This window comes from Lepidochelys kempii, chromosome 1 (assembly GCF_965140285.1).
Source record: "Lepidochelys kempii isolate rLepKem1 chromosome 1, rLepKem1.hap1, whole genome shotgun sequence".
Lineage (NCBI taxonomy): Eukaryota > Metazoa > Chordata > Testudines > Cheloniidae > Lepidochelys > Lepidochelys kempii.
This window is the reverse complement of record NC_136380.1, coordinates 336,922,964-336,946,699: the sequence shown is the minus strand read 5'-3', so window position 1 is coordinate 336,946,699 and position 23,736 is coordinate 336,922,964. Positions and strand designations below refer to the sequence as shown.

The following is a 23,736-nucleotide window of genomic DNA, read 5'->3' as shown; positions in this document are numbered from 1 at the left end:
TTGTGTTATAAACTCCACTTATAAGAAAGATTTTTATTAAAATAAAAATATTAAACATACACTGCTATAAGATGTGGCACCTTAGAGACTAACAAATTTGTTTGGGCATAAGCTTTCGTGGGCTAGAACCCACTTCATCAGATGTATGAAGTAAAAGATACAGGAGCAGGTACAAATACATGAAAGGATGTGGGTTGCTTTACCAAGTGTTAGGTCAGTCTAACGAGATACATCAATTAACAGCAGAATACCAAGGGAGGAGAAATAACTTTTGAAGTGGTAAGAGAGTGGCCCATTACAGACAGCTGACAAGAAGGTGTGAATAACAGTAGGGAGAAATTAGTATTGGGGACATTAAGTTTTTGTAATGACCCACCACTCCCAGTCTTTATTCAGGCCTAATCTGATGGTGTCTAGTTTGAAAATTAATTCCAGTTCCGCAGCTTCACGTTGGAGTCTGTTTTTGAAGTTTTTTTGTTGAAGAATTGCCACTTTGAGGTCTGTTATTGAGTGACCAGAGAGATTGAAGTGTTCTCCTGCTGGTTTTTGAATGTTATGATTCCTGATGTCAGATTTGGTCCATTTATTCTTATGCGTAGACACTGTCCGGTTTGGCCAATGTACATGGCAGAGGGGCATTGCTGGCACATATCACATTGGTAGATGTACAGGTGAACGAGCCTCTGATAGTGTGGCTGATGTGATTAGGCCCTATAATGGCATATATAGCAATATATATATATAGCATATGTATATCATAGCCAGTCCTCGCTTACATACAGCCCCCCAACCTAAAGAAAATACTCACCAGCAACTACACACCACACAACAAAAACACCAACCCCGGGACCAAACCCTGCTACAAACCCCAGTGCCAACTCTGTCCACATATCTATTCAAGGGACACCATCACAGGGCCTAACCACACCAGCCACACCATCCGGGGCTTGTTCACCTACACATCTACCAATGTGATATATGCCATCAATGCCCCTCTGCCATGCATCCAATGAAGTGGGCTGTAGTCCACGAAAGCTTATGCTCAAATAAATTTGTTAGTCTCTAAGGTGCCACAAGTACTCCTGTTCTTTTTGCGGGTACAGACTAACACTGCTGCTACTCTGAAACCTACAAAAACTTAATTTCCCCAATACTAATTTCTCCCTACTGTTATTCACACCTTCTTGTCAACTGTCTGTAATGGGCCACTCTCTTACCACTTCAAAAGTTTTTTCTCCTGCCTTGATATCCTGCTGTTAATTGATTTATCTCATTAGACTGACGTAACACTTGGTAAAGCAACCCACATCCCTTCATGTATTTATATATGCTCCTGTATCTTTTACTTCATACATCCGATGAAGTGGGTTCTAGCCCACGAAAGCTTAGGCCCAAATAAATTTGTTAGTCTCTAAGGTGCCACAAGTACTCCTTTACTTTTTGCTGATACAGACTAACATGGCTGTCACTGAAACCTGCTATAAGATGGTTTCACAAGAGTTAATATTTCATATTGAACCTTCACAGCTCTAACTAATTACAACTAGGTACACATTTTGCTCTGGATTTTGTAACAGAAGTTTACTTTAGAATCACCATTAAATTCTCCCTTCTCCCTTCCCCATTTTGGAAATCAACTACAAAAATGTAACAATTTAACCGTATTTAATGAATAAGTGTGATATTGCAAGGCAAGTTCTGTGTTACTTACTGGGAGAATCTCAAAGGTCTGTAGTGTTCCACTATTTAGTGTTATTGTCTCAGAGTCGACAGCAGCAGCAGGAGAATCAGTTGAGGCTATGGGAGTAGGAAAAAAATCAAAAAGCCACATGTAAACCAAAATGTGTCAGCACAGAAGGGTGTCAAGCAGGGTATTGCTACTCCCAGTGCTGAGAGAAAGAAAACTGACTGTAGTACTAATGGCAAGGTTCTCTAGTTTGTATCTAGAATACAATACTCTTTAAAGAAACCATCTTACATGAGATGGAAATAGAGGGAAGAAAGTATGATTAACTGCATACGGATCAAAAAACAAAATGACGTTAAAGGGATCTCATGATTTATGTTTGTAATGACATTTTAAAGACATAATATTCTGGAATAAGTATCCATAAGACCACTCTATAGGTCAGATCCTCAGCTGGTGTAAATCAGTGACAAGTCAATACAGTTATGTTCTGTGTTGATCCACACCAGCTGAAAACTGGCCCTATATTTGCATTCCTCTCTGTCCTCCTATAATGTGTACGTGCACCAATGGATGAAGGGCAAGATGCACTCAAGTATATTTAATCACATTGTATGTAATGGCTGCAACCTACTGAAGGTACAAATGCTAATACCATAGGAGCTTGACTGTTTCACTGGGTTACTGCAAGCAGTTTGAACAGGAAGGAGGCTATTAAATAGCAGCTACTAAAGTTAGACATTATAAAATCAGCAGGTCCAGATAATTTGCTTCCCACAAGTTTTAAAAGAGCTGGCTGAGGAGCAATCTAGACTGTTAATTTTGATTTTCCATATATTGTGGAAAACTGGGGAAGTTTCTGAGGGCTAGATAAAAGCTAATATCATGCCAACATTTAAAAAGGGTAATCAGGATGATTCAAGTAATTGTAGGTAGGGCTCCGTGTCTGTCTCAGAAGTCACGGATTCTGTGACTTTCCGCAACCTCCGTGACTTCTGTGGAGGCCAGTGTGGCTGACCCCAAGGCAACCCACGCAGCTGGCTCTGACACCAACTGCCCAGGTAGCCCCGGGGACAGCCACACTGTCTGCTCCTGGAGAGGCTTTGCAGTCAGCCACTTGGGCAGCCCTGCAGCCAGCCACACCGATGGCCCCAGGGACCGCCTGAGCAGTGGCCGGTGCGGCTGGCCCTCAGCAACTGACCCCAGGTGGCTGGAGCAGCCGCTGTTGGCAGCCCCCATAGCGGTCCCTGGGCAGCTGGAGCAGCTGCTGCTCGGCGGCAACTGGTGCCACTAGCCCCACACCAGCAGTGGCCACCTCCCCAGCAGTGGCTCCCTGGGGCACCCCTCACAGCAGTGTCCCTCCCCGCCCCAGATTTTCTCAGGGGTATTTATAGTATAAGTAATGGACAGGTCATGGGCAGTGAATTTTTGTTTATTGCCCTTGACGTGTCCATGACCTTTACTAAAAATACCTGTGACTAAATGGTAGCCTTAATTATAGGCCTGTTAGCCTGGCACTGGGCAGAATGATGGATTTCCTGGTAAAACACTCGATTAATAAAGAATGAACACAGAATCATATAGTTAATGCCAAGCAACACTGGTTTATGGAAAATAGATCTTGTCACAAACTTCAGATTTTTAATGAGATTACAAGTTTGGTTGATAAAGATGAATAGTGTTGATGTAATACACTTAGGCCATGTCCACAATGCTGCTGGGAGTGAGCCAGGCCCAAATAGACAGACTTGTGTTGGTGAGGCTCGAACCAGGGTGCTAAAAATAAGTGTGGAGACTGGGGCATTGGCGGAGGCACAGACTAGCGACTTGAATTCAGACCCAGTGGGACAGGTGGGTCTGAGCTCAGATGGCTAGCCTGAGCCTCTGCCAGTGCCCCTACATCCACACTGCTATTTTTAGTGCACTAACGCTAACCCACTAGCCCAAGTCTGTCTACCTAAACGGAGAGCCTCATTCCCAGCTGCAGTGTAAGTGTACCTTAGACCTCTGTACGGCATGCAATTGGTACCGCGTGACACTTTGAACTGATAGGTCTTCAAATGTAATTGTAAATGGAATCATCACTGAATAGGCGTGTTTCTAGTGGGATCCTGCAGGGATCAGTTTTTGTCTCCACTCTAACACTTTTATCAGTGACCTGGAAGAAAACATAAAATCGTTACTGATAAAGTGTGTAGGCGACACAAGGATTGGAGAAGTGGTAAATAATGCAGAGGGCAAGTCACTGACACAGTGTGATCTGGATTGCTTGGTAAGCTGGGGAACAAGGAAACAATATGTGTTTCAGTTTGGCCAAATGTAAGGTCAAACATCTAGGAATAAAAAAATATAGGCCATACTTACAGGATGGGACACTCTACCCCACAATGAGTCTGACAAAGACTTAGGGGTTCATGATGACCACGAGCTCCCATTGTGATGCTGTGGCCAAAAGGGCTAATGGAGTTTATGTTATCTCTGCATTTGGCACTCGTGCAAACATTACTCGAATATTGTGTCCAGTTCTAATTTCCACACTTCAAGAAAGGTGTTGAAAAATTGTAGAGGGTTCAGAGGACAGCTTTGAGATGATTAAAAGGTTTGGAAACCATGCCTAGCAGCAGGAGGCTCACGGAGCTCAATCTACGTAGCTTAAAGTGAAATTTAAGGGGTGATTTGATCACAGTCTAGAACTACCTCCATGGGCAACAGAAATTTGTTAAGTTGTTTTCAATCTAGCAGAAAAAGGTATAACAAGATCCAAAGGCTGGAAGTTGAAACTGGACAAAAATTTGCCTTATTTCTAATCTGAATTTAACAGGGAGGATAATTAAGCAATGGAAAGATTTACCAAGGGTTATGGTAGATTCTCCGTCACCGGAAATTTTAAAATCAAGATTGGACATTTTTCTAAACTATATTTTGTAGTTTAACCACAGCTATTGGACTTGAAGCAGTAATTAATTCAGGGAATCGCTATGGCCTTAAAATCTATGAATGTCTGATCTGGGGAGAGAGAGAAGCAAGAGTCATGGTTTATGCCAAGTTGTGTTTCCAGAATTATGGACACTTTCTGCTGTCCAGTGGTTTGGGATTAGTATTCCCCCGAGTATTAGTGCACAGAATCTGAACTCATGCCTGCACTCTCTGGAGCAGGTAAATAAAAGTGACATTTTAAACCTTCCGTTTCGAGGCACTGTATCAGCAGGGAAGCACAGCAGCACACATTTTTCAGCATTTTTGTTTGAATTGTGTGACAGTTCTGCCAAAAGAAATATGCTCACTTTAAAGGAGACCTGCAAAAAGAAACAAAAGGGTGTGCCCTCTTCTTCTGGCTTCTTTATGATGCACAAACAACGCCCCTGCACCTTGCCAGTGTTTGTTTTTTATAGTGGAAATGCAGGTCTTATCTGCTTTGGAAAACTCTGACTGGAGAACTGGTGGGAAAAACATTAGAAGTACCCAGGAAGCAAATGTGATTCTACTTGTATAGCTTATTTATTCCCCTTCCTGTATGGGAATAAGCTATGCTGTATACACACTTTTGTACCAGTATCACTGTATTCATACAGGGAGCTTGTGCCACTTTAACGAAGTAGAGTTAAAGCAATATAACCTGTATGTGTAGACAAGCCCTGAGTGAACGTCTGAGAGAAGGGAATCTTAAACCTTCTCATCAACACCTCCCCTGCAATTAATGTCTTGGCTCCAAATCCACCTCTCTGAGACCTGCAGCAAGTCCTCCTCCAGAACCAGGAAAACCAGACTTGACATTCCTGCTATTTCCAGATAGAATTTTTTTTTTTTCAAGTGAGGTACACAGTTTTTTTAATACAACAAAAGCAGCAAAGGAGGACACAACTCCTTTTTGGTTTTTCATTTGTAGGTCATCCTTAAATTGTTTCTATTGCTGCCTGGTTTCTCTAGCTGAAAGCTCGCAGCCTTGTTGTCCCTTAGGATATGTTTCCATCTAACTTTTATGAATGTGATTCTTTTCCCCTTTTCTTTGTCTTATGCTGTTTCATCTGCTGCAGATGGAACTACTAAGAACTCTTAGCCCTGGTCTACACTTGGGGGGGAGTTGATGTAAGGTACGCAACTTCAGCTACAAGAATAGCATAGCTGAAGTCAACGTACCTAGATTGACTTACCATGGTGTCTTCACACCGGTGAGTCGACTGCCACCGCTCCCCCATCGACTCTGCTTGCGCCTCTCGCGGTGCTGGAGTTCCAGAGTCGATGGGAGAGCGCTCAGGAATCGATTTATCGCGTCTAGACTAGACACGATAAATTGACCCCCAATATATCAATTGTCACCCGCTGATTCGGCGGGTAGTGTAGACCTACCCTTAGCTGCCTCTGAAAAGGACATTCAAAACACTAAAATGCCCAGTAATTCTTTTGAATGATCTTCCCAATGAACAGCTAATGTAAAGAATAAGGAAAAAAGGGCACAGTAAACAATATTTAACTCTTTGCCCCAGTGGTGGCAAAGTGAAACAAGAGGTAGAAAATATTAATTTACAGTTTATGAGTTTAAGTGAAAACAAAAGGTAGTAAATTTCCAGAAATTCGAAAGAACGATTAAAAACTTACATTGCAGTAGAGCCCAGAAGCTGCAAACCCTATGTGCTAGGTACCATACAAACACATATGAAGTAGGGATGAAGTAGTGTTTAATAAAAGTAACTGTTTAAACTATTAAAATTGTATCAGTTAAACATTTAACTGTTAACGAGTTCAAAACATAAGCATGGGAAATAGGAGTGTGAGGGGTGCTATAGCACCCCCATATTTTACATGGGGCTCTGGCTGCCGCCCTGCACCAAGGGCTCCACTGCCAGCCCCATGTCCCGGGGGCCCCAACTGCTGACCCCGAGCCCAGCCCCCTTACACCGTCCAGGTCCCCTGCTCCCGGAGACATGGCTTTGCTCCTGGCCCCAGCTTTTTGGGGGGGGTGGGGTGGACAGGGGTAAGGGGACTGGCTTTCAGCACCCCCACTATTAAAAATGTTCCAGCGTCACTGGTTCACAATGAATCTACCACACATATATATGATCTTTGTCAAGTGCCTTTAGTAACAACATAAACAGCCAATCTTGTGTGTAAAACCCACTTTTTTGTTTAACCTTTTACATAATATCCCTAGCGTCCAAACCCACAAAAACTCTGATTAGAATTTCACCTCTACTACTGATTTTTGTTAAGAAAAATTAACATGTTCATATACTCTGGTGTCAGTCTTGTGTGCAGCCGATTAACAGCAAGGCCAGCGTTGGAAAACACATGTTCTGCAGGCACAGACATTCCTGGAATGCACAGGTAATTTTCTGCCAGTTTTCCAAGCCTTGGAAAATGCTGTGCATTGACTTTCCACCCCTCCAGTGGACTGCATTCCAATGAAGGACAAAGTTCCCTGAATTAATTTTACAGTTCATTTTCTACTGCATTCTCCTTTTTGGTATAATCACCACCTAAAAGCATCACTATAGCACTCTTCTGAGTTTCACGCATTTTTTATGGCACTGGCTCACCCGGTTCAGCACTTCTTGGTTCAGCCCTAGCACTCAGAGGTTCTTCTATTTCTAACATCGATGCAAGTTGCAGAAGCTTTGCTTTTTGGACAACAGGCGAAAGAAACCGCATGTGTTTATGATGTAGCTCTAACAAGGAGGCAATAAGTGGAGGTTTGGCAGGATTGGTAGGTTTCATGTGATGCTCCAGAGAACAATGAACAGCCGCCTTGAAATCAGCGACTTTTTCCTTTTGGACAGCAGCTTTGCTTCTGAGGTGAGTTTGGAGAAGATTGTTGCAAATTGAATAAATATTTGAAATTGACACTGACTGTTCTGCAGACATGGCAGTTGTAGCGCATTTTAAAGCCGAAAGTACTGGTAAAATATTCTCTATTAATTGCCAATGCTCGTCTTGTAGCTGAAGCATTTGGGCATTAGATTGTTTTGTTACAGAGCTATCTGAAAGCGCAGCTGTTATTAGCCCAACTTTGCTCACCGAGTCTTTCGAACATGTCATCTACTGAATTCCAGCAAGTTTTACATGACTGGATCAGATGGTGTCGCTTACCCTGAAGCTGTGTTTGTTTTCTTTCAAGTGCTTTTGCAGCCACAGTGCTGTGGTGGAAGTGTGCAACTAGTCTACTTGCAGCTGCAACAGCATGATCCACACTACTTGAAGAAAACCCATCATTTATGGCTAGTTGCAAAGTATGGGCAAAACAATTGACAGATTCCCATGTAACATACCTTGGTGTGCGAGCACAATGTTGCTTGCATTATTGGATGATTTAGTTGGGGATTGCTCCTGCTTTGAGCAGGGGGTTGGACTAGATGACCTGCTGAGGTCCCTTCCAACCCTGATATTCTAAGATTCTATGATTGTGTACGCACACCAAGACACGGCATGCCAGACCCCATCTTTCCACTGTAGTGTTTAATTTTTCAGCAAGGTTTTCCGCTATGTGTCGTTCTGCTATACTTTCGGTTTGTAGAACGCGGATCGAAGCTCCCAATTTTCAATATAATGGCAAGTGACAGTCATATAGCTTTCTGTAGTTAATGCTGTCCGGCAGTCAATGGTGAAAGCTACTTTACTGGCATTTTCCAATTTTTCCCAGACAGACTTCACACAGTCTTCATAGCACTTCTCTAGTTGCAAGGTTACAGTCTGTCTCACAGGCACATGGTATTCAGGTTCTACAAAACTCATCAATGCACGAAAACCTGTACCCTCAATGACACTTACAGGCAGCATATCTGTAGTGATCATGGTGCACAAAAACTCCGTTATTTTTCATCATGTTGTGTGTTGCATTTTCTTGAACTATCAGAAACAAACGCTGTCAGCGTTGCTTGATTTTTGTCTTCTTTTTCACATGAAACAGAGGGATGTTTCAGCTTCATATGGTTCAGCATTGCTTTGGTGCTGTTTACACACCTCAGCTCTATATTACACAGCTTACATTTAGTGGTGCCTTCGGTTGTTTTTGTGAAATGATTCCAGGCATTACTCCTTTTCGATTGCTCCATCTTCACTATGGAACCACAGTTACCAAAAATCACTATAACCTACATGATGTTGTTTGAAGGTTTAATGCTACCGAAGTGTGATGTCGGTCAGTGGCACTGGAACATTTTTAATAGAAGGGGTGCTGAAAGCTAACTCCCTTACCCCTGTCCAACCCTTCCACCCCCGCAAGCTGGGGCCAGGAGCGCGGCCGTGTCTCCAGGAGAGGGGGACTTGGACAGGGGGTAAAGGGGCTGAGGCTGGGTGCAGGGCCAGCAGCCTGGACCCTGGGCCAGCAGCAGAGCCCCATGTAAAACGTAGGGGAGCTGCAGCACCTCTGCACTCCTAGTTCCTGTGCCTATGAAGTCAGTTTCATAGCAATGGTCCCGACTCCTAACAATGCAGAACCTAGTTCCACATATACTATGAAAGGGTACTGCTGCGGCATTTTCAATGTGCACATTAGGCATTTAAATGTTAACTGAATACATTACTGTTAAGACTGATGCTTATTGGTTAACATTGTACATCCCTAATATGAAGACAGTCCCTACTCTGAATTATTTACAATCTCAGAATCTAAGTGGTATTTCAGTGATGGAGGGGCAAAGGAATACAAGCACATTCATACAAGTTGTATATATATTTTCATTTTAAAAAATTATAGATGCAATATTGACTATCCTCATTTGTCCTTCAAATTGGTATTGAATCTGCACTGTAGTAACCATTTGGCTCTGCTGCATACCATGGCACAGTTGTCATACTAGTGCAAATCCAAAATGCAGATGTACACAACGTGGGTCTTACTCCTGCAGTCAGTGTAACCCTGCTTTGTGTTAGCCTGGCACATCCACAGTAAGAGTAAACATATTGAAGTATGTTAATTTCCTTAATACAGACAGGGTCAGAGTCTTTCATTACCCTATGGTGAATGCGACTGAAAATTGAAGCAAAATCCTGTACTATCTGTGTGTGCAATGTACAGACTCCTCCTCTCTGAACTGGTTGCGCATATCCTTTAACATATCCAGTGCTGGTTGTTTTCTAGCATTTCAGACACCGTCTCAGATGTGTGCGAGGGAGGTCATGTACAGTAACATTATACTCAATGATTTCTGAACAAGAGTAGAAGGGGCTAAGGGCATGATAATTATTGTGTATTGTTGTCATAATAAACAACACACATAGTATTTTCCATCATAGGAACCTGTATAGACCCTGTGAGAAAGGTATTATTAGATTGTAAGCTTGGATGTGTGTGCGTGTACAGCATGTAACACAATGGGGCCCTGACTGGGACCTCTGGGTGCTACTGCAATACAGATACACACAATAATAATCATCATCTACAAATGATTTGTGCAGGGTCACATATCAAAATTGAGGTACAGCTGGAAATTGAACACAGGTTTCCCAACTCTCAGTCCTGTTCTATAACCACAAGATCCGAGTGGCACTCAGACCTAAATGCTGTAAGATACTTGCATTTCTTCATCATCTTTAGCGCCCTACTAAATTTATGGTCCATTTTGGTCAATTTCATGGTCATAGGATTTTAAAAATAGTAAATTTCATGATTTCAGCTATTTAAATCTGAAGTTTCACGGTGTCGTAACTGTGGGGATCCTGACCCAAAAAGTTGTGAAGGGATCCCAAAGTTACTGTGGGGGGGTTGCGGTACTGCTACCCGGACTTCTGCACAGCTGCTGGCAGTGGTGCTGCCTTCAGAGCTGGGAGGCTGGAGAGCAGTGGCTGCTGGCCAGGAGCCCAGTTCTGAAGGCAGAGCCACCACCAGAAGCAGCGCAGAAGTAAGGATGGCAGGGTGTGGTATTGCCACTCTTACTTCTGTGATGCTTCCTGCAGAGCTGGGCCCTCAGTCAGCAGCCGCCACTCTGTGGCCACCCAGCTCTGAAGGCAGCAGCGCAGAAGTAAGGGTGGCAGGGTACGGTGTTACCACCGTTACTTCTGTGCTGCTGCTGGCGGGGCGCTGCCTTCAGAACTGGGTGCTCTGAAGGCAGCGCAGAAGTAAGGGTGGCAATACTGCAACCCCCCTAAAATAACCTTGTGACCCCCCCTCCCCCGCAACTCCCTTTGGGGTCAGGACCCCCAATTTGAGAAACGCTGGTCTCCCCCGTGAAGTCTGCATAATATAGGGTAAAAGCACACAAAAGACCAGATTTCACAGTCTGTGATGTGTTTTTCATGGCCATGAATTTGGTAGGACCCTAATCATCTTAAAACAAGAAACCTTTAGGTTTTATTGTAGGACATAACAAGTATGAGTTTCAACTACTTACAGACATGAGTAATCTGGACTGGAATCTGCAAAGCTGCCATAGGACTCGGAGAGTTGCCTGCATTCTCCTCCAAGTGAGCCACTCGAATCTGTACATGCTGAACCCCTGAATTGGAGTGAGTGTTTGATAACCCACTTCCAGATTTGTTTTCCGAAAGCTGGTGCCCTGGGTTGTTTTTTTGGTTCTCATGCAGCTGTTTAAGACCTTTTATTAGCACTAAGGGAGAAAAAGAACATTCATTCTCAGACATGCTGAAGAGGGGCATTTGGAATCAACACTGTGCATCAGATTTCTGAGAAAGATCTAAACTGAGGGTCTCACCCGTTGGACTCTTCGTAACTTCAAGAGCCCCTGAGGTTTGAGAGAGCATGTGCTGCTGGTGGGGAAAGTAATCAAAGCCATCCAAGTAGAGCATCACTGATTTTCCGCCCCAAAGGGAGCACTCTCTGGAATACGGAAAAGAGTAAGTGCTCCCCTGTTGAGGTATACGTTAAGCGTCCAGAGCACAGAACAGGACCACAAACTCTTAACCAGATGGCTTCTCTTACTGCTGCCTTTGAAAACTAGTTACTAGCCCCATCCCATGATGTTTTCAGTGGCTGTGGGTGAGGCATGTGTCCATACGAAATAGGGATCTTCCTGAGCACTTACAGAATAAACATATTTCAAGAACAGTTCAGGCTCATGCTTCTTTGATCTGCCTAGCTAAAGCCAGAGCTACTGTTCACTGACTTGCAACAAAGACCATGTGGCAATTCTCTCAAATGATTAAAGGCTAGAGAGGAACTGGGAGGGAGACACTAAGCAGGGAGTTCCAGCATATAATAAAGGCTGGAAATGCTGCAAGGCCAGGACACCATGAATCCTGTGAGAGACTATGCAGCCTTCCATATGAAGCCCAGCTTTGCTTTTTTCAGTTGAGTCCCGGGAAAGATGATGCTTTTTCAAGGAGACATCACAGCCAGCATGGACCCTGGAAGAATGCGATGTATATCTGCTTTGCAGACTTGTCATCTGAAGATGAGAACCTTATCAGAACTGTTTGCACAAACAATTTGAGTGCAATTGCTGGTACTTCTTATGGGAGAAAGAACCCAAAGGATAGACAGAGGCCAGCATCAGACAGATCAATCAGCAGAACAGACAAGAAAGTGGTCTAGATTAACCATGAGTTTGTTAGTGTCTGGTAATTCCTATCTGTCTGTGTTCTCCACCTTTTGTTCTCCTTGTGTCTCATTCATCTCTTTAAGAAAAGGAGTACTAGTGGCACCTTAGAGACTAACCAATTTATTTGAGCGTAAGCTTTCGTGAGCTACAGCTACGATGCAACCGATGAAGTGAGCTGTAGCTCATGAAAGCTTATGCTCAAATAATTTGGTTAGTCTCTAAGGTGCCACTAGTACTCCTTTTCTTTTTGCGAATACAGACTAACACGGCTGCTACTCTGAAACCATTCATCTCTTTCTCTGCCTTTTGCTTTCCTTTCCATCTGACTTTCTCCCTGTTCTTCTTTCACTCTCTCTCTGTTTCTCTGTCTGTTCCTCTCTATCTAAGTATTTGTTTAAATCCAAACTCCAATCTAAATTCTCTCTCTCTTTGCTCTCTTTCTATCCTTCTAACAACAATCCTTCTGAACTAGAGGGTGTTTTATGCTGGCATGCGTTAAAAGACCAGCCTCCATTCCAGCTCTGCCTTGGGAAGTGGACTACTGTGACAAAGAGGCCCATTGGTGATTCACTACTCTGTGTCAGCAACTCCTATCAGACCCAACAAACTTGCTTCCTCTAATACTGCTGTCATAGAATTTATCTATAAAAATGTTGTCAGAGGTATCAAATGAAAGCTGGTGACACACTGGTCATTATTATTATTGTGAAATGTATGTGTTCAAACTATAGAGGAATTAGGGGTAGTTACTGATATTATGCTTTAACCAAACAAAGGGAGAATCTGGTTTCTTCCAGACTGGAAGGAAGGTAGCTAACTTCCTGTCTCTAACGTAAATTAAGTATTGTGGAACCAACACAAAAGAAGCTCCATTTGCTATTAAGACAACAGGAAAAAGAGGTGGGGGGGATGTAAATTCAACATGACAGCACGCAGGAGAACAAGCAACAGGGAGTACGCTTCAAAAGGACACACTTCAAAGGTTTACTGGCTTATACAAGGAAAGAAAAAGCACCCCTTTATCATCTATTTACTGAGGAAACCCCTTTGATGGTGTAGGGGTATTCTTGAAAATCTGGATCCTGGTTATGACAGAAAATCAGCAAGTGCTTCAGAAAAGCTCAAGTGACTGACTGTTTTAGACAAGGACTGTAGCCTAAATTTTAGTCTCCAGAAAGTGTGTTTTACTTTTGTTTTATTTGTAACCATTTTTGCTTCCATTATTCTTTCTCAGTACTCACTTGAATCTGTGAATCTGTATTCTTTGTTAATAAACTTATATTTGTTTTCACCACAAACAGGTTACAGTGCTGTGTTGTTATAAAGGACGAAAATATAAATTATTTGTATGCTAAAATTTGTGTATTAAAATTTTAAAAATATAATTAGGAAGGTAAAAAAAAAGAAATTGAAGAACAGCTAGCCAAAGACTCAAAAAGTAATAGCAAATTTTTTGTTTAAGTACATCAGAAGCAGGAAGCCTGCTAAACAACCAGTGGGGCCACTGGACGATCAAGATGATAAAGGAGCACTCAAGGACGATAAGGCCATTGCGGAGAAACTAAATGAATTCTTTGCATGGGTCTTCATGGTTGAGGATGTGAGATTCCCAAATTTGCGCCATTCTTTTTAGGTGACAAATCTGAGGAATTATCCCAGATTGAGGTTTCATTAGAGGTGGTTTTGGAACAAATTGACGAACTAAACAGTAATAAGTCACCAGGATCAGATGGTATTCACCCATCTCATTTTCTAAAGTACATCCAGATCTAAGCATGGATCTGAGTCCAGGAGAGTGAGTCAATACCCCATTGAAGTGGTTGGGATGAGGAAGGCTCAGTGTTCTCACCGCTTTTGTTAAGCAGAACATTAGTGCAGATACAGAGCAGAGCCTAACACAGGCATTGGAGTGGTCCCAGGATCAGGCAGAGTTTACCTTTTAAAGTACAAAGTCTGGTACTCATGTTTTCCTCTACCTCTTTCATTCTCTCCTTTCTGTTTTCCTGTCCCCCCACAAAAGCTGTTTTCTTTAGCATGATGGGGAGGGTGTATTTTTGGATGAACATAATTGTTTATGAACAATTGAACATAATTGTTTAAATGCAGAAATAATTTTGAACTTAAGGGTGTTGGCACATGCTAGAGGGTAGCAAGAAATAGGCAACATGGATTTGTCAAGAAAAAGATCATGCCAAACCAACCTAATTTCCTTCTTTGGCAGGGTTACTGGTCTAGTGCATAGGGGAGAAGCTGTGGACATGATCCATCTTGATTTTGACATAGTCCCACATGACATTCTCATAAGCAAACTAAGGAAATGTGCTCTAGATGAAATTACTGTAAGTGGATGCACAATTGGTTGACAGACCATACTCAAAGAGTAGTTAGCAATGGTTTGCTATCAGACTTGGAGGGTGTATCTAGTGGAGTTGTGCAGGGGTCAGTCCTGGGTCCAGTACTATTCAATATCTTCATTAATGACTTGGATAACAGAGCAGAGAGTATGCTTATACAATTTGTGGATACCACCAAGCTGGGAGGGGTTGTAAGCGCCTTGGAGGACAGAAATAGAATTCAATCTAATTCAATTCATCTGGAGAACTGGTCTGAAATCAACAAGATGAAATTCAGTAAAGACAAGAGCAAAGTACTACACTTAGGAAGAAAAATATATCAAACACACAACTACAAAATGGGGAATGTCTAGGTGGTAGTACTGCTGAAAAGGATCTGGGGGTTATAATGGATTTCATATTGAATATGAGTCAACGATATGATGCAATTACCAAAAAGGCTACTGTGGGGTTTATAAACAGGAATGTCATATATAAGATATGGGAGGTAACTGTCCCACTCAACTCAGCACTGCTAAGGCCTCAGCTGGAGTACTGTTTGCATTTCTGAGTGCCACACTTTAAGAAAAGACATGGACAAACTGGAGTCCAGAAGAAAGCATCAAAAATGATAAAAGGTTTAGAAAACCTGACCTATGAAGAAAGGTTAAAAAAAGCTGTGTATGTTTAGTCTTAAAAAAAAAAAATGATGAAGGGGGACCTGATAATCTTCAAATATGTTAAGGGCTGTTATACAGAGGTCTGTATAACAGCCACTAAAGGTAGGATAAGAAGTAATCAGCTTAATCTACAGCAAGAGAGATTTAGGTTAGGTATTAGGGAAAAATTTCTAACTATAAGGACAGTTAAGCCCTGGAACAGGCTTCCAAAGGAGGTTGTGGAATCCCCGTCATTGGAGATTTTTAAGAACAGGTTGGACAAACACCTGTCAGGGATGATCTAGGTCTAGAAATACTTGGTCCTGCCTAGGAGTTGAAGGCTGGACTAGATGACTTTGAGGTCCCTCCCAACCCTACATTTCTATGATTCTATGAATTTGTGAAGCAACAATATGTATCTCTATTTAGAGAGAGGTCAACACATTAGTCAGCTTTTAGTTTATATCCAGAAAAAAAACTGATAAATATTAAACTCTCTGTGCAAACTCAATTTCTCAGGAATCTATCACATTTTAGCATGTTTGAAAAATAAGTACATAATAAACAAGCTACAGAAACCTCAAATTTGGAGTATTTGTTTAAAAAAATATTGCATTTTTCAAAGTTCAGTCAAACAATTCCTAGTGTCAATTTGCATATAACATTGCAAAGAGAAATAAAACGTTCTCCCACCCTTGCAAAAGATGGGAGCAGACTAGTTCAAGAGGTTGCAGGACAGAAAGGATCAGTGCAATTGGTGAAAGCTCCAAGACACCAGATTCACTCTCCAATCCCCCACTGTAAACTTTCTACTGCAGGTAAAGTGGCACATGGCTCCTAGAAAGCCACCCATCTTCCCTTCTTGTTCCAGCTGTGATCCCTAGTGTAGCTAGCTGTGGGAGCAGCTCACATGTACAGGGTTGCAGACCCAGGCCTTTGCTTTTCTGACACTCAATTCAGTCTTCAGTGATACCAGTGGATATTCCCCACCCTGGAGAGCAAATAGCCTTCTGTCTGGTGAGTGGGGAACGGGAAGGGGGACTGCAGTCTGTTGATTCATTTTGTCTATTTAGATTGTAAACTGTCTAAGGCAGGGACGGTCTCTTACTATATGTTTGTACGGCACCAAGCACAGTGGGGCCCCACTCTTGGTTGTGGCCTCTAAGCATTCCTGTAATACAAATAATAAATACTAATAATTGTCATAGGCAGGTGTCCATTTACCAACGCAACTCCTTCCACAACTGGCATCCTGCTGGAAGATTTTACAGGGACAGCAAGGACTGAACAAATGAGCATGGAGACTAAACTAGCCTCTCACTCACTCAATCGCCCCTCCCGACCAGCACAAGGATAAAGGACATTAGCAGACAGACAGCGGTGGGGAAGCTTACACTGTCATTCTCTGTCCCTGCTCCGTTGACAACCAGGAGTCAAGCCCCGGGCTGTCAATATGGCATCTTTCATAATTACTAAGTTCACAATATTTTAAGGTCATAACTCCATTTAGGTTTAACAATACCTATTCCTGAGGAACCTGTGAAGCAGACTTTCTGAAGTCTTTAAAGAAGAGAACAAAACGTTTAACTAATACATTACCAGGGAATGAAACATCTTTGTGGTTTGCAATCTGTCTTTTAATTGTCCACCATTTACTCCGAAGCCACTGTGGTGAGCGGACACTGCTCCATCCTTCAGCCAGTAGATCCCAATTGATTTCATTTTCATCGGACACCTCAAGCTCTGCTATCCTGGCAGGGTTATAGAAAACAGGAATCTGTCAGAAGCTGCCATTAGGCCTTTAAGGGATGTTAGACATCTTTGCTCAAGAACGGATTTAGGCTTCCAAGGCTCCATGCTGCCAGATGTCAAGCGAATCACAGATGTCAGAGATGGATTAGACCTATTAGGTCATCCAGTCCATCTCCCTGCCAATGCAAGGTTGTTCTTCCTTCTATACCTATTGTAGTGCTCTGTCCAGTCTAATTTTAAACCTCCCAAGCAATGATGCTTGCAACGCTTCCCTTGGGAAACTATTCCCCTAATACATCTCATTGGCAGGAAATACTTCCTGATATTCAGCCTAAGCTTTCACTCTCTTAATTTCACCCCATCACTCCTAGTTACACTCTTCTTTTACCCTAAATAACATCCATGTCTCCTTAGTATGGACTTATGTCTCCCCTTAGATTTCTCTTAGGTAAGCTATACATAGTTAACTATTTAAATCTTTCCTCAAAATCAACCCCTCCAGGTTCTTCAGATGAGGGATTGTCTTCATATATGTAAGCAAATATCTAGCACACTGGGCTCTACTACAATCTGTAGAAATAATCATCATCTCTGAATTCTCTTCAATTTGTACAGTGTGCTGTGGAAGGGCTTTTGACTGTAGGCTGCACAAGCCCTCTTCATAGACCAAGTAGTTGTACTGACTACACTTGCTAGATAAAGGAACAATCCTAAAGGGATGAATTATGAATGACTGGACAGACTGTGAGAGACTAAATGCATCAATACTATTTGCACACCAATACTAAGAAACTTAACCAGGATGTATTGTAATTTACAGTCAGTCAGGTAAATCATTTTGAATGTATGTCATAAAGCAGTGACTAGTGCTCTGTAAATCATGCTTGGATTCCCTGCCTGTCTCCCCCTTTTATTGCCACCCAAGAAAATGATCAAATCATAACGAAAAATTGACTGGCTGAAAAATCTGAGTTAAAAGTATTCAAAACAGAAGAGGAACTGAATGGCTCAGAAGGTGTCTAGGGGACTATTGAGCCTTTCACCACTTGGTTATCAGTTCAACTCTAACTCAGATAGGGACCAAAGGTGGTGCCATCTGGTGCCTACATGAAATGAAATTGTGGTCTCAGTTTATTTCCTTGTAGACATGTGTCCACATCACAGAAACCACCACCACACTTGACCCTCGTTGGCAACCTCAGCAGAGAGGCCAAGGACTGAATGGGCAAGGAGACTGAACTCCCCTCCAGTTCAGAGCTGAAGCGCATTGGTGGGGCAGCGTGTGGGAAGCTTGCACGGTCGCTGCCTGTGCTGTACCTGTTCTGTGGAATAATAGAAGACTTCAGTCTCCAGGGCTTTCAATCTGACACCTTTCACGAGCACTAAAATTCACTAAAAAAACAAAAACAAAAATAATGTTCAATATGAAATCTCTGGGAAGTGTGAACACAGCAGCCATTTTTGGCGTGTTCTTGAGATCTCTTAGTGCCTGGGAAATCAGCAAAAGGGACCCCAATGGAATTCTACTAGTGTCACTTTTTTACTATGAAACTTTTTAAACTGAGAACACAAACCTCAAGATTAGATTTATTTCATCCTCCTTAGTCCATTCAGTTCCACCACTCTGTTTCCAGTTCAGATAGTTAAGCCATTTGGAGCGGCATTGCTTTTCAGAGCGTGTTCCGACCCGTTCTGCCACAGCAGCCCACGATACCCCTTGTGTGACAATGTCACCTGGCTCCGTGCTGGTTAGCTCATGTACCACTTCTGCTAGCCTCTTTTCTTCTTCTTCTGTCCATTTTCCTAACAAAATAAAGGACAAAAACATGCAAGTTAACTAACAATACAAGCCATCTTAATCTGCACAGCAGATATGGAACCATACGGCATTTTGTGATTGGAAGCGGCACTTCACAGTTTTCTGGAGTTTAAGCACTTGCATAACTGTAACGCACTGTACCTCAGGGGAACACCCAGCACCCCCATGTTCATCCTTGTAAAATGACTGTGTGGTATTCAATGCAAAGTTTGTCATGTTGGGTGTCTTCGGAAGGCTCATGATCCACTGAGCACTGCTGTTACCGTAATGTTATAGGTTATATAATTTCATGTATATAGTTATGAGGCTGCAAATGTATCCTCATGGCTTAAAGCAAGCCCAGGCAAAAACTCTCCAAGAACAGAAAGGCAGTTCACACCTCATCAGGGCCTCACATGAACATAGGACGCTGGCCTAGGTAACAACAAAAGGATCTGTTAGACTCTTGAGTGAGTCAGCCCCCTTCTTTTGGTCAGTTTGGGACTGCAGTGAGGTAATACTCACTTGATTCTGAAGGGGGTGGGGCAAAGCCAATAGGGAAGAAAAGACATGAGAAAAGGTAGAGGCATTTGCCATGCTCTTCTTCTCTCTTCCACCTACATCTACAGACACCACACCAAGCGACTGAAGGGCTGATCAAAGGGCAGAGCCTGGCTAAAGAGCGAGCAACCAGCCAGCCTGTGGTGGGGATAGCTCACTGGTTTGAGCATTGGCCTGCTAAACCCAGGGTTGTGAGTTCAATCCCTGAGGGGGCCATTCAGGGATCTGGAGCAAAAATTGAGGATTGGCTCTGCTTTGAGCAGGGGGTTGGACTAGATGATCTCCTGAGGTCCCTTCCAACCCCGATATTATATGATCTAAGTTTGTAAGGGCATTGAAAGTGTTAAGATCAGCTTAGAATGTGTTTTGCTTTTATTTCATTTGACCAAATCTGACTTATAATCTATCTTTATAGTTAATAAATTTGTTTGTTTATTCTACCTGAAGCAGTGCATTTGGTTTGAAGTGTGTCAGAGGCTCCCCTTGGGATAACAAGCCTGGTACATATCAATTTCTTTGCTAAGTTGAAGAACTCATATAAGCTTGCAGCGTCCAGCGGGCATAACTGGACACTGCAAGACGGAGGTTCCTAGGGTTGTGACTGGGACTGGGGATACTGGCTAGTGTCATTCGGTTGCACAATCCAAGGAGAAGCTTACATGCCAGAGGCTGTGCGTGAACAGCTCAAGAATGGGGGTTCTCACAGCAGAGCAGGGTAAGGCTGGTTCCCAGAGTCAAGGATTGGAGTGATCTAGCAGATCACTGGTCTGGATGACACCAGAATGGAACATCACAGCAACATCAAACAGTCCTAGTGTCCTAGACTAATATAGGAGTTGCCCCATGTACTAGATACATCGCTTTGATGGTCAGATGTTCCAACAGTACATCATTAACTCATTCAAATGCTTATTGGTCCACTGCAGCAGGGAACTGTTTAATTGTTTAAAGGCAACATCTGCCTGTCAGCAGTAAAAATGGGAATATTCAGGAGTTATACTGTGAAAACCAAGCATACTCTGTTCTAGTTATCATCTTCCACATTCAAGTTCCTCCCTCCACTACCTATTTATTTGTATGCCCATCAGCATAGTATGTTAATGCTCTCCTCAATCAAACAAGATACTGCTTCCTCAGAAATACCAGAAGGAGACACACACCATATCCCAACTAACAGACGGGAAGCCTCACCATCTCCCATTATGAATCTTTACACCATCAAGCCACTTTACACCATCAAGCCACTTCTAGCTCAATGCTAATTTTTCTGCACACACAGCCTTATCTTCCAGTGCGACTGGTCTGGCCAAAGCTGTTTCTGGCCTGAAACAAGAATCAGGAATTGGCAGAGACTGTGACAATAAGTCACGTCAAGAATGCGAGACTGAGCAGATAAGCAGATACCAACAGACAGGTTAGGAGAGACTCCCTTCCAAGAGTCTTTCCCAGCCTCACGTCCTAGTGACCAAAAACCCTCTTTTGGTACATCCAGGAGCCCCACTGAGCTCCCCTCCCGCAGGGGACTTCAAACCTAGAACTTAGGTCACCAGTTAGCTATCTCAGTTAGGAGTTACACACCTGGAGATTAGCCAAGTTGTAAAGGTTTGAATTCTGATTCACAAATGTTTTTACAACTTTAATTCCACAAGACTCTCTGGCAAAAATATAATTTCCTTGGAACAGTGACATTGGTGAAGCAAAGAAACCCAGCCATGAGATGATTATTAGGCTCTCATCTCAGTGTAGCCACTGATTCACTTTGTGATCTCAGGCAAGTCAACCTGTCTGTAAAACTGAGTAAAAAACTGAGACATCACTGAAAATAAGGGGACAGATCCCTGGGGAGAAAAATCACAATACATTGAAGAGCACCTCAATCTATATTTAGGGATTGTTATGGAACAGTGTATTCAGTTTTGGGTCACTGATTCCTAACATTAAGTGGTGGTTAAGTTATCAACCTATTTTAGGGCTTTCTACAGCACACATCATGATAGCATCCAAGCATGTACATTGCATCTGCAGTAAAATATCCTTATGATTTTGAGTCAACATTATGGATTAACCTCTTGCCATCAAAACGCCTCATGGTACAAGATCATAAAATCTCACAAACTGAGCAGTCCAGCTGTCAGTGTTTGGATGCGAAACATGTAAGGAAAAGCCTCAGTGCGACAGGAAGTAATGCTGGTGATTCAGTCTGTGTGCCACATTCACTCTGGGTCAGTACTGAAACGATGTTCCAGCATGATGCAAAGTACTTCTGCTAAAAATGCTGACTTTCAGATGAGACATAAAACCACAGTTCCAGGCCCCCTGAGTGTCATTAACAATCCCATGGGAAAATTACATGGGTATTAAATCCAGAGTCCTGGCCAAATTTCAAGTGGGTAATTATATACTGGCTACCTAATTTTCCCCTTCATTTTAAATGAAGTATATTTCATTTCCTGTCCTACAATTTTGTGCAGTGTTGATATGTGCTGTTTAATAGTTTCTTCATTTTAATTCAGCAATAACTACAATTTAGCACTGAGTGAAATGACACCCATATATAGAGAGAGAAAGTTTGTAAAAATCCTATGATTAAAATGTATCAAATACTTTGTAATTCATCTTGATGAAAAGTACCATAGGAACATCAGAGCTCAAGATTGTTATTAAAGGCCTACAAAAAAGTTACATATACATTGTAATTTTTTTTGCCCTTTGTGACCTGAAATTAGAAATAAAAAGACTTAAAATAAAAAAGTTACCAAATTTTATGCTAAGCTTCAGCCTGAAGTGAATTTCCTAGAGCATAGGAAATCTCTAAAAACAACAGAAAGAGATAACAATGAAGAAGTTGACACAGCCTTAACTAGAATATCCTTTACTGACACCACTATACTACCATACCTGTGTGTTATAATACCATACCTGTGTTGCAGGTGTCCTTCATCAGCCTACATCGATCTTTTACAGATGAAGCACTTCTTCCCAGTGCAGCGCCTATTGTTGCCCAATCATTACCATGCTTTATTCTTAACCTAAGTGAATACAGTCTGTTAGCATTTTGTTCAAATGACTGCCACACCTATATTGTGTGGTGGGGAATAATAAATGTTATATTACTGGAGTGTGAGCACTGTCCCACAGTAGATGGGACTGGTCAGAATGGCAAAGTTTTATTCCTAATTCTTGCTGCTTATTTGTCACATTATGCTGGAAGCCATTTAGCCTGGCCATGCCTCAGTTTATCCATCTGTAAAATTTACCTGCCTCACAGGAATGTTGTGAGGCTTAACTAATTATTGTTTGAAACATGTTTTGAGATTTTCAGATGAAAGGTCCGACTCCCATTCCAAATTCTTATCTATTCCTATGGGGAGACTTTGCATTTAGTACAGAGAATATTCATAAAGCCTGGTATAATAGGTGCTGAAAAACTGGGAATTCTATAACTCACCTCCCCAGGAAGCCAGTTTACACTGCATCTTGCCTCACTACTTTCCTATTTCTAAAGCTTATGCATTCCCCTTCCTTCACCACTTCTCAGAGTGGCTTAAAATATTAACCATGGTTACTTATTCATTTCAATTTATTATGAACCCATCTGGAACTCCAGGTGCCTTACAAAACGCATAGAAACTTCAACTAGATTTATATCCAAACAAAGTAACTCCCACCTTAAATCCTCCATTCTTCCCATCAATGCAAGCTGTATCCTAATCAACCCAATCAATCCTTAAGGAAAAGCCTGGGAAAACAGATAAGCCTGAAGAATATCCTTGGTTCTGTCACACCAAGGGTGTGTATTCCAGATTCAAGGACCCTCACTGATGTCTTGGTGAAGTCTCCCAACATCTGTTTTCATAAGGGGAATCTTATGCTTGACCATTCAACCATCCTTACAGCTAACCACTGCTTAAGCTCTCTAAAGAAAGAAGACCAAACTACTCTCAGTTATACTTATGACAATCTGAAGTATCACTGGTTTCAATAGAATACATCAATCTTAGTTTGGCTAAGTGCTGTATTTACATCTGTAAATACATGCTGAGTAGGAATTGGCCAGAAAGTGGCTTTCATTGCTCTTCAAACTACTCTGGTGCAATACTACTTTGTAGAAAAGAGTTATTGCAGTCAATTTACCTATGATCGCTGAACTGAAATGTTCATAGTAAAACCTTTATAAAATTCTTTTTTTTAAAAACTGTTGTTACAAATAAATTAGATAAGATCTTGTGAATGCAAAACTTACTCCTTGAGCTTTTCAATTTCTTCAGGAGTATACCTATGCAATAAATAAGAAGAACATTACTTAGAACAGAAACATTCACTTTTGTGTTGGTAGTAGTACATTGTGCATGGTTAACAAAAAGAAAATTTCTAACTGAGGGAAACAATCTGAATATTTAAACGCACATTAAAGGTAAATTATTTATCTTTGTTCATTTCTAAACACGTTTGGATC

At 42.0% G+C, this 23,736-nt stretch overlaps 1 protein-coding gene across 6 annotated transcripts in view; it reads right to left on the bottom strand.

The window, feature by feature from the left end:
• DMTF1 (cyclin D binding myb like transcription factor 1) overlaps positions 1-23,736 on the bottom strand; it is a 56,236-nt gene that overhangs the window by 9,425 nt on the left and 23,075 nt on the right. For 5 of the 6 annotated variants that reach the window (XM_073328679.2, XM_073328680.2, XM_073328678.2 and 2 more), the window contains 6 exons: positions 23,524-23,556; positions 22,200-22,309; positions 18,496-18,724; positions 16,769-16,920; positions 11,011-11,226; positions 1,712-1,797 (listed from right to left, as the gene is read on the bottom strand). In XM_073328679.2, coding sequence (XP_073184780.1) covers positions 1,712-1,797; positions 11,011-11,226; positions 16,769-16,920; positions 18,496-18,724; positions 22,200-22,309; positions 23,524-23,556 — 826 coding nt within the window. The remainder of the gene's footprint in view (positions 1-1,711; positions 1,798-11,010; positions 11,227-16,768; positions 16,921-18,495; positions 18,725-22,199; positions 22,310-23,523; positions 23,557-23,736) is intronic. The other variant, XM_073328683.2, reaches the window with a different exon arrangement.